Source organism: Suricata suricatta, chromosome 6, assembly GCF_006229205.1.
Source record: "Suricata suricatta isolate VVHF042 chromosome 6, meerkat_22Aug2017_6uvM2_HiC, whole genome shotgun sequence".
NCBI lineage: Eukaryota > Metazoa > Chordata > Mammalia > Carnivora > Herpestidae > Suricata > Suricata suricatta.
In genome coordinates this window covers 97,903,185-97,915,194 of record NC_043705.1, presented here as the reverse complement: position 1 = coordinate 97,915,194, position 12,010 = coordinate 97,903,185, and the positions used below count along the sequence as shown (strand labels likewise).

At 34.6% G+C, this 12,010-nt stretch overlaps 1 protein-coding gene across 2 annotated transcripts in view; it reads right to left on the bottom strand.

Moving 5' to 3' along the window:
• The window catches only part of GABRB2 (gamma-aminobutyric acid type A receptor beta2 subunit), a 238,096-nt gene that overhangs the window by 43,792 nt on the left and 182,294 nt on the right, over positions 1–12,010 (bottom strand). For both annotated transcript variants that reach the window (XM_029942911.1, XM_029942910.1), the window contains exons 7-9: positions 6,700–6,837; positions 4,789–4,941; positions 1,200–1,444 (exon numbers count right to left, since the gene is read on the bottom strand). In XM_029942911.1, coding sequence (XP_029798771.1) covers positions 1,200–1,444; positions 4,789–4,941; positions 6,700–6,837 — 536 coding nt within the window. The remainder of the gene's footprint in view (positions 1–1,199; positions 1,445–4,788; positions 4,942–6,699; positions 6,838–12,010) is intronic.

The window sequence follows — 12,010 nt, the reverse complement described above, 5'->3', positions numbered from 1 at the left end:
GTAAAGTAAAAAAAATAAAAATAAATAAAATTTTTAAATTAAAAAAAATAAATGTTATTAACTGCAAAAAAAAAAGATAAGACCTTGTTTTTTGGTCTTTATATGAAGGATTTAAATTTGGGCTATGAGAAAATACATGTATAAATATTCTATTTAGTGCAGATCGTTTGACAGTAGAAGCCAGGTGAAGTAACATTTGGGTAGTAAAGAGGGTTGGACCCATTGGGACTGCTGTCAAAAACCTCTAAATGGACATTTCTAAATCTTGGCTGCAAATTAGAAAAACATTTGATAATAAGTAGAACCACTATATTTTAAAATTGTATTTTAAATTGTATTTTAAATTTATGATACCCAGGCATAATCCAGCACGTTAAAGTAAGAGTTTCTGGGAAAGGAATCCAGGTTTCAGTATTTGTTAATGCTCTCTCAGTCATTCATTTGGGCATCTGAGGTTGAGAATCATTGCCTTATAGATTAAACAGTGTTTACAATTGCATGGAAATTGCTCTTTGATGACGTGTAAGTTAAGCAAGATGGTGGTCTCTCATAGTCACATGCTTCAGTGATTTTATGTGGTACATGTTCAAGCGTTTAGTAAATTATCTGTTACTTAAGAAAAAAATAATTTTTTTACCCTCCATTTCTCTTTTTATCCTTCTGATGACTTCAAAGAGAAAGTCTTCATTTATTGCTGGTGGATCTTTAATATACCTCTGAACTTGTCAGTCTCCCTTTTAAATTAAAGAGAATGGGCTCAGGCCTAGAGCCTTCATCTAGTGTAGCCTAGACTTCATTTCAATTGTTTTACGTTTATTACTTAAGATTATCTTCCAGCAAGTAATACTGATTTAAGTGATACAAAATTTCCTTTTTAAATAACTTAAAGTGAGTAAATGTACATAAAGTATAGAATAGTACACATTATATTCATATATGGAAAAATTCACAAAGGTAGTTAGTTCTCAAATGACTATGATTTGGGTAACCCTAGTGTTAAGGTAAAGTGTATCCAATGTATCCAAAAGCTTTGAACCTAATTGTGCCTCTATCACTAATTAACACTGTGATTTTGGAAAAATTACCCATTCTCTTCCCTGGGCCTTGGTTTCCTCATTTGTTAAAAAAGGCCATTAACCTATATTGTGGCATTCTTCTATGAGTTTAAGAATCAAGGAGGGCTTGCCCTCTGAATTTACCTTGTTGACATCCAGGCGCATCTTCTCATTGTTGGCACTAGCAGCTTTCTCAGCTGCTTTCTTTTGGCGCTGGGGTCCCCTCCCAAAAAAGATGTAGTTGACCAAAGCATATTCCAGAAGGGCCATGAAAACAAAGACAAAGCACCCCATCAGGTACATGTCAATGGCCTTCACATAAGGGATTTTAGGGAGAGTCTCCCGCAAGTGGGTATTGATCGTAGTCATTGTAAGGACAGTTGTAATTCCTGAAAAAAATGACAGAGTTAGATTAGTAATGTTCCTGTTTCCTTGCTTCTTTCATCATATTTGGGAAGGTTAATTGTGCTCTTTTATTCATTCATATATGCCACAAAATACCTTACTGCTACATACCTGCCCTGTGATAAGCCCTGGAGACATTTAAATTATTAATTTATAGTAACATTAGTCATTTTGAAACATTTCCTTTATTTATACTTTTATATTTATAGTTATATATCTAGTGGGAGGCTAGAGATGTGAATTAAAAGTCATGGTAGACGTGTGTAGGATGAGCATCAGAGATATGGAGAAGACTCTAGTTGAGCCTTGTGGCAGGAGAGAAGTCAGGAAATGGAGACTTTGGAGCTGAGTACTGAAGGATGAGTGTGAGATACCCGAGTAACAAAGGACTGGAGGTCAAAAGTGAAGGTAGAGAGAGATTTTATAAAGGGGTACTTTGAGGGAGGGGAGTGAAAGTACACAGCCCATCAAAAACATCTCAAAAAAGTCAATGTGGGACATTATAGAATATGACAGTGAGCATGGTGAGGAGAGTGAAGATTAAGTAAGGCTGTATAATGGAGAACCATATATACAGGCCCTAATGGGGAGTCTGAACTCAAATCTAAAGGTGAGTTGGAGCCACTGACCAGTTTCAAGCAGGGAGTCATATGGACAGATTGTGGTTAGGGCAATCATTCTTGTAGTAGCATGGAGGATAGAGAGAAAAGGAATGACAAGAATAAAGAATACTAATAGTTTTTCAGAATAATCTAATAATCTAAAGAGGAAATGAATCAAAATAATCACAATAGTATTAAAATCAGTGAATGCATTATACAGAGGGTATGTATATACCAAATGATTATAAAAATTTTGAAGCTGGAGATGACAGGTAGCAGAGAAGCAGTCTAGCCCTCGGGTTTCTGGATTGGGCAAGTAGGCATGTAATGCATGGATAAAGTATATAAGTATAGTCTAGAAGCATTACAAGATTCTTTATGGGAAATGGCATATTGGGTGAGATTATAAATGTTCATCCCACTGAGTTGTCATCTTCAACAGTGAAGAGTAGTTTCCCTCTATGGAGATATGCTAGGCAAAAGCACTGGGAGTCCAGAATCCTGAGTGTGACAAGGTCCATGTTTGTAGTAAAATAGTGATGTGAAAATAGTCCAGAGATCAAGACCACACAGATGGGAAATTACTTAATCAACATTTCAATGGGGGTCTCTCCGACTCAGAAAGCTGTGTCATTAACCACTATCTAATAACACATCCCAAAAGTTAAGTTTCATTTCCATGATATTTTGGGAATATAAGGTTTCTGATTTAATTTTATCTCACTATAAAGATCATAAGTTTTGTCTTGTTTTTCTACATGCTCAGAAAACAGCTACAGAAAAAATAAATCTGTGCATCTGATTCTAAGCATGGCCAGAAAAACCCTGTTCTTGCTTTAGATCTAGGTGTCTTAGGGTTTTTGTATCTTCTCTTTATCAGTCATTTGAAACATCGCCCAGTTTCACTCTTTGTTTCATTATTTCAACTGTAGATTACACTGTGCATGTATATTATAAAAATGACATTGCTGATTTTGCTTTCTATCTCAATCTCATTTTAAGATATCTCTGACCATGTAATAAATTACTCTCATCAAAAGATATTTTACATATTTCTTTTAAAGAGTAAATAATTTATTTGTTTTTTCTGTAATGAAATAAAATTATAAAATTAACAGTAGATTTTCACTTTGGAATAATAGGATATTTACAAATTCATTCATTACTTTATTCAGCAAATATTTACTGAACATCATTCATTGTGTGAGATATCACAGATATAATGGAAGCAAAATTAGATATGGATGCTTCTTCAGTGCCATGAAGAAAAAGGACATCACAAACCAAATAAATATAAATTATAACTACAGTTGGTTTACAAAGGGAAGTTCTATATATTTTAAGAGAATTTATCACAGGGGACTGGACTCAGTTCAGGAGGTATTACTTTTCCCTTCCATTCTTGAACCACTGCAATCTAATCTCAACACAGCAGCCAAAGTTATCCCTTTCAATCTGCAACTAAATCATGTCACTTCTTTGCTCAATGACTCTGAAATCTCACTCAGAATAAAAGCAAAGTCTTTATCATGGTTCCAGAACTGCTTCATAATATTTTAGTGTCTTGTCCCCAACATTATCTTGACTCCTAAACTCACTCTTGCATTCACCTTACTGGCTACCTCACTAACATCCTTGGCACTTTCCTACCTCAGGACATTTGTAATAGGCTGAAATATTTCCATCCAGACATTTAAGTGACTCTTTATCTTCGTTAATAGTTTCTGGATGAGGTTTACAATGATTTTTGTATGAAGTTTACAATAATTATCATAAACTGTTCTTCTTGGCATACCCTACTGCTCTCACCTTGCTTATTCCCTCTACAGACTTACATTTTACATTGTTTACATATTATAAGTAAACTATATTTACTGGATTTGTACTGCTAGAACATAACTTTCATAAAGGCACTACCTTATCTCTAGTGTCTAGTATGTTTGGCACATAGTAGGTGTTCAACATATATGAATGAAAAAATGAATGACTTCTCTAAGGAAGTGATGATTGAATTGATATCTCATGGTGGAGAAGGTAACAGTCCAACATTTTAAAGGGATTAGTCAGAACTAAAAATAGTAAAAGTTGTGTAAAAAATCATTCTTTACCATATCTGGAGTTAGTAACATAAAAATGTTCATGAAATATATTCTCTATCTCCAGTGTTATATAGAAAAAAAAATCAAGCATAAGATAAACAATGCTATGGATGGTTTCCCGGCATTCTTACTTTGTTGTTTTCTGCCCTCTACCATGCTACTCCAAAATCTTAATAAGACTTTAGAAGTCCTTTGCTTATCTATTAGTTACATAATACATTTCCTTGTCTTATGCTCAGGAAAAAAAAAAGATGGAAGGGGGAAGGGAGCTCTTTTCAGATAAGGAAGCACAGTATGCAAACTGAACAATTATCAAGTGGTATTACATGAACTATGCTTCAATAAAAATATCAAATTGATGGGACTAATTTCATTACCAACTGCTATATGGTTAGCTAATTTTGACATGAAAGAATTTTAATTTGTATTTAATTGATTTAATGCTGAATCAGATCATCCAAAGTCTCACAGTCAAACTCTTGTAATGTGCATAGCCCAGTTGTGTCATGCATCACAAATACCAGGGTAAGGAAAGTGCATGAGTGAACATGCATGTGCATACACACACATGCACACACGTGTGCACACACAGAGTTAAGCCCCACAAGCAGTTAGAAAATGGCCTACCTAATGCCACTCTTGCAGCTGATGCATCATAATTAATCCAGAAGGAGACCCAGGAGAGGATAGTGATCAGGATGGAAGGCATGTATGTTTGCAGAATAAAGTAACCAATGTTTCTCTTAAGCTTAAAGCTGAGGGACAACCTGGGATAGGAACCTAAAAAGGCAATTTTAGAACATCATCATTATCAATCAATATTTATAGGATACTTTCCTTTCAAGGCCCATATATGTTTGTAAATTGTCCTTAAATTCAACTTGAGCTCCAGGTGAAGGGCACTTGCTCCTGGAAAAGTAGTATGGGAACACTGGGCTTTTAATTAGCAAAGGTTACTTGGTGTTGAGGACACCCATGTTCATGAGTAATTAAAAGAACTCCAGCTCTTCGCTGCTTAGGCTCCTGCATTGGATCAAGGATGCTCGTTCTCTACAACTATGAAGACAAGAGAGTTTGGTACAGTCCCTTTGTTCCCTTTCAGTTGTTTCTCAACAACGCCATTCTGTAAGATGTTTTGCTTTTATTTTTGTACATAAGAATAAGGTTGTACACTCTGATCATATTTTAGACATCTCTTCACAAGTCCCAGAATTCATTGTAAGTCTCGGATCAATGGCAACACCTCAGGTATATAGTAATTCCCTAAAACTGTGTGAAGGTTTTCACATGTATGGATTATATGTTTTCTAATTCCACTGATTCCATCAAAGTTCTAAAGGGGTGCCTGACTCATCAGAAAGTAAAGAATAAGTGTTTCCAAATAATATTTTTGAGAGATAAAACTAAAGGATCAGATTCCTGAAGTAGAGTCCTTTCATTGTGATGATATGGGAAATTACTCTTTAAACAAGATATGTAACTAAACATTGTTGTAGAATGTGAAAAAAGTCACACTGATGAATCGTGTGTGTTGGGATGATATTAATAATTGAAAGAAGCCTTGTCTAGCCTTCTTGGGCTCAAGTTAAGTGTTGTAATATTTAAGTAAGAATATTTTAAATATGAACTCATTTCTAGAGTCTTAGGGATTCAGAGGATCTCAAATTTAGGAAAAGTTTCTGTTGTTTGTTTTTTAAAGCTAGAGGCTACATTTTATTCTTACTAAGTTATACAACTCTTACTTGAAGTAGGGAAAGGAAGTGCCTGAGTCTTTGGCAGAAGGGCAATTAAAAATGTATAGTTACAGTACTAGCTCTTTTTGTGCCTGGGGAATCCATTTCAATAAGAAAAATATGAGAAAGAAATATTCCTGTGAGTTTATTGTTTCCCCCCTTAGTATTTTTCCCTTATGCAACAAAGTATTACTTTCCTAAGCTTTTTTGTTAAAATTTTGTGCTGGTGAAACCAAGTTTGACAACCGAAAACCTCAATGCTAGAAGAGTAACAATGGAGAAAGCATCAGGGTAATCTCAATATCTGGAAGGGTTTTTAGTTCCTAAACAGGAGGCTACTGTTTAGAAAGTAAGGCTCCATAAAGAAATTCTTAACCTTTGAGGACAATGTAGAATTCTCCTATTCTACTGCCTCTAGAGAATTTCATTATCGTGAGACCTGAGTGAACTGTCTCTCCCTCATATTTTTCAAAGGAGTATGATCAGTTCTGTAAGATGCACAGAGCTGGGGGAACAACTCTGACCAACATCTTCATTTTTCTTTCTGTATTCTGTCACTGACAATGAGTCCAGTCTTTGGTAGATGACAGGCATGCAGTTAACCCTCTCAGTTTTGTGGGGATGCCTTCTGGGAAATAGCTGCATGGGCCCTGAGTGAGCAATGGGGTTGATGGGAACTGAAGATTTGCAGCAGATCCAAATCTTCCAGTCATCTTTTCCTGGAACCCCATTGTGATATAAGTGAACCCTTTTGACAAAATATGCTGAAGCCCCTTTTCCCTTAACCCTCTTCATTGATACATACCTGTGGAAAAAACAACCTTCTTGGTGATAAGTTTGTAATCCACGATAGAGAACTGTGGAAGTTCAATCTTTGTCACTCCTGTTACTGCGTTATCATCCCCACGCCAGTAAAACTCGATGTCATCGGTGGTATATCCATCTGTAAAAGGAAGCACACACACACACACACACACACATGCACACACAGATACACAAAACAACAAACAAACAAAACAGAAAGAGTACTTGTTTACAAGATGAACTATAATGATAACAGCCACAGCTAAAGGCTATTATGTGTTAGGTAACACACTAAGCACCTGAGGTACATTACCGCATTTACTTTTCACAGCAGTTTTATTAGGCCCACATGAGGCTATGAAGGTTTAGTGAAATTAACAGCTTTCAAGTAAAGGTAGTATATAGTTCTAACTTGCACTCATTTTCTAAAACACTATCACATTATTACATGACCCTGGATGGCATTCTAAAGAAAACAAAAGAAGATAGATATCATTTAAGCTATCAGTGCAGTATTGAATGCTATCAATCCTCCATACAAAACTTTTGAATTACTATATATTTGGGTTTCAAGTCAGAAGAGATTATGAAGATGTGAGTCATCATTTTAAAAAATATTCATAGATATGATCTCCAAATTTGATTTTGCAGCATATCTATATTCCAAAAAGCTACCCCTGCCCAAATAACCTTAAACAGCAATAATTCCAATGTTTTTACAGGTAAATACAAATGTATTGTGTGCACTATAAAGGCACAGTGCATTTAGAAGGCTTGTTTCCACTTTTTCAACAATTATTTCTTAAGCACCTACTATGCTCATCAGTGCACAATTGCTGGGGATAATGCTCTGTATAATAAAAACAAGTCCTCTGTTATAATGATACTTTCAATCCATGAGGCAGAATAGAATAAGCATACATATCTTGGTGAGTAAGCATATATGTAACCTCAATGAATAACTATACAAAGAAGCATGCAATGAAATCCATTAAACATTAATATTTTACAAACACATCCACCCTCAATATCCCACCTGCAGAGCATGAATTATATTTGTATATCATATCTATTAAAAAACTTTTGCATCCAGAGAGTTGAATTTTTACAAGTCTAAGAAGTAATCGGTCAGATATTGCTTCCCAATTTAAAGCAAACAAAGAAACAAAAACACAAATAAAACAAACAAAAAAAACAGTTAAAAAGGCTGCTTAAGCTCTTTTGACATGTGACTTAATTTTTTTATTTTTGCCTTTTGACATGTGACTAGTTAGTGTCACATGTGACTACAGGGCTTGAATATCAGTCCTTTCACTCTTAGCTCTTACAATTTTCATCAAATCACATTTCTTCCAAAGAGAATAAGTTAAATTTCCAAGAGGAGAAATGGATTACTTTTCAAAGTATTACAGTGTTCTCGATTTGAGAATCTACATCAACCATAGCACAGCTCATACAATGTCTTAACTTTTCTAGAAGTCTGCATTCTTCTTTACTTATAAGAACAACTGTCTTTTTCTGATGCAGAAATACAGATTTTTGGAAAGACTCAATGAGAACTTGAACTTCTGGTTCCATAACTATATGCCTTTAGATAATAGCTAATGATTTTCAAAAAGCTGTTTACTTGCAAACATCATGAAAATTATATTGTAATCACAATTGTGGGGGTGCCTAGCTGGCTCAGTGGGTAGAGCATCTGACTCTTGATCTCAGGGTAGAGTGTTCAAACCCTACATTGGGTGTGGAGCCTACCTAAAAATTTGCGGAAATTTAATAGATTATACACTACCAACATTTTTATTAGCATTATATCATTTAAAGTCACTTATTTTGTTAGAGAATGTCCTTCATATGAAACTTTGATTTAAAAGCAAATTATTCATAGTTTTATTTATTTACTTAAAAAATGTTAATATTTACTTTTGAGAGAGAGAGAGACAGTGTAAGCAGGGAAGAAGCAGAAAAAGGGAGACACAGAATCTGAGGCAAGCTCCATCCAGTCTCTGAGCTGTCAGCACAGAGCCCGTTGCAGGTTTTGAACTCATTGAATGTGAAATCATGACCTGAGCTGAATTAGGGCGCATGACCAACTGAGCCACTCAGGCTCCCCAAATTATTCATAATTTTATTTTATTTTTAATTTTTTAATGCTTATTTGCTTTTGAGAGACAGAGAGAGACAGAGCATGAGCATGGAAGGGGCAGAGTGAGGGGGAGACACAGAATCTGAAGCAGGCACCAGGCTATGAGCTGTCAGCACAGAGCCTGATGCGAGGCTCGAACCCACTGGCAGTGAGATCATGACCTGAGCCAAAGTTGGACTCTTAACAGACTTGAGTCATCCAGGTGCCCCTATTCATAATTTTAAAAAGGAGATTCCAGGTATAGAGTGAATGGCACAGGAAACATATTCTTGTCTTTCTCCATTAGTCTACCCCACTAATATTCTCCATCTAATCCTAAGAATTGAGGTGCCTGTCCCAAAGGATAAGTGATTTTTTTTGTGGTGATTTCAACTTTCTTAATATGGCCATGGGAATCCTCACAGTCTAGGACTTCATCTTAAATATAATCCCATTTCTCATTGGTTATTTGCACACATCTCTCAGTTGTGAAATTGTTTAATCAATGACAATCCCATCTTTGCTAAAACAGATTAAAATAACAAAAGAGGGGCACCTAGGTAGCTCAATTGGTTGAGCTTCCAACTTCAGCTCAGGTCATGATCTCAGGTTCCTGAGTGCAAGCCCTGCATTGGGCTTGCTGCTGTCAGCACAGAGCCTGCTTCGGATCCTGTCCCCCTCTCTCTCTGCCCCTCCCCTGCTCTCTCAAATAATAAACATTAAAAAATAAAAATAAATACAATAAGAAAAGAAGGCTTTTAGAATTCAGCTAGATGGTTAGGAGTGCATTGTTTTCTAGTAAGAAAAATTGTCAAATGCTGCTATCTTCAAAAGAAAATGGGAGTAAAGTCAACTCTTACATTTTCAATAAGAACTAAGTCTAAATTAGTAAGGAGTGTATTTCTGGTCCTCCAGCTTCTTTTCTTCAGTTTTTATCTTCTCTTGTCCATTGCTACAAATCTTATCACAGAAGCTCTCTGTGTAGAGGCATGGGAATATCTATGGCATTTCAATACTTGTATAGGAGATGCCCAATAATTGTTTAATAAGTAGAAATAGTATTATGAGATATACATTTTTGTCAAAATGCCAGGTATTTGACATGAGTTTTCTAAGTAATATCTGACAGAGGAGAGACACCTGGGTTATACTGTTGAATTAATAAAATAATTATTTCATACTTGTGTGGATTTGTATGATGGTTGCTTATCCAGATGCTTAGCATTGTGGAGGTATTCATGATGCCTATACCTCTGTCTCTGGATCCCAATACAGTACCTCGCACATAGTTGTATTAGATAAATATCTTCTGAATGAATTTAAAAAAAGTCACCCAAAGATAACACAGCCCTTAAGAAAAACCCAAAGGTTCTTTATTATACATTTATACTTATGTAATAGTTCAGGAAATTGCTTAACCTTTCTCTGTTCTCCATTTTTTAATGTGTAAATTGTAGCAACAAACAATAACAATAACAACAACAATAATAAAAGCTACTTCATATAGTTGCTATGCAGGAAAAACAAGTTGTTACTTGTAAAATGCTTAGAGCAGTACCTGACAGATAATGCTCAAAAAAGGTTAGTTAATACTTTCTTTTTATATAAGAATTATTTTAAATGCATTAAAAACTCATATTTAGTTGCATGCCACTTGGCTTCTATTTTATGAACATGTGAACACATTTACACAATGAGAAACTATGTCCAATGATGCAGAACCCTCCAATGTGTTTGGAAATTGAAAATGGAACATTTGAAGTTTATTTTGATGTCCAAGATTTTGGAATCTGACATAGTAGAGCAGCATATTGTAATACTTCATAGTTACTGCAAATCTTAAAAATCCCAATCTTCTTGGCTTCATTTTGGGTTAACCAAGTATACAATGTTGCCAATAGAAGGCAAATGTACGCTCTTGCATCACCAATTTCTGAAGATGAAAGACCAACATTTTATAACAGTGCCAGGGTTGTTAACTTCAAAAGCAGCTCAGTATACTGTGTAGTATAAACTGAAAGCAGATCTAGTTTTCCTTTTTCCTTTTCTTTTTCTTCTTCTTATTTTTAAAATATCTTCTCTGAAGGAATAGTTAACAGTGTCTCGAAGTGATTAACAATAAATAAAAACATATGCAAATATATATGACCTGACTTTTACAGCTTTCATAACGATAATGAATGGAAAATAATTAGATATCTTTTAAAAGATATCAGAAGGTGGAGATGCACTGAAACTTCTCATTAATGTCTTGCAAATTAAATTCATCTTTTATATTTTATTCATGGGATTTCAAAAACTGAGTCATTAAATTATATTGTATTATTGTCATTAAAAATATAACCCACATAAACTCAGATGGACTATAAATAAACCAAATTATCAATTTACTGGAATTTCACCTGAAGGAATTAAAACTATAAAATGTGAAAGTTTCTGATCAGGACAGAAAAAATATACATTTAAAAATCTACATAAGATGTGAATGATAGATATACTCTCTATCATACATTGATAAAAATATGTACTACATGAGCTCCAAGGAGCAAAAATATTATTTTAAAAACATTCACATAATGAATGTGTTCTCACAATGTGACATTATCTTATTACATAACATGGCTTTCAAAAAGTTTCTTTTCTCTCTTCAGTGTCTGTCTACTTGTCTATTCTGTTATCTACTAACTACATATTTTATTTCAGATGGATTTTACTGTGCAAGGAATATGAACTTATACCAAGATATTAAACAATGGGGGCTGGTGAGAAAATTTAGAAGAAATGAATTATGAATGCCACCATTTTTTTCTTAGTGAGAAATTACAGAAACTTATTGTTCTCTTGTTTATTTAAACTTTGTTCTCAAATGGGACTGTTAAATGTTGTAGATAATTATTTTCTATCTCCCATTGTAGCTAGTATAGCAATTGTAACATAGTGGCTGCTTTAAACTGTTAATTCTCAGTCATCATAACCAATTGGTGATGTTTGAGAATTTTGGGCTAGTGTTACTAAGACAATCCATTCTAGCCATGTATGGTTTCAATTTTTTTAGGGACTATTTTATATCAAATGTTCTGCCCTTTTATGTGTCTATCACAGCACTTTACAAGCTGTTTTGAATTGCATACCTCATTGTAAAAATTTTAGCCTGTTGCTCCCTATTTAAGATTTTATGTGGTTACTG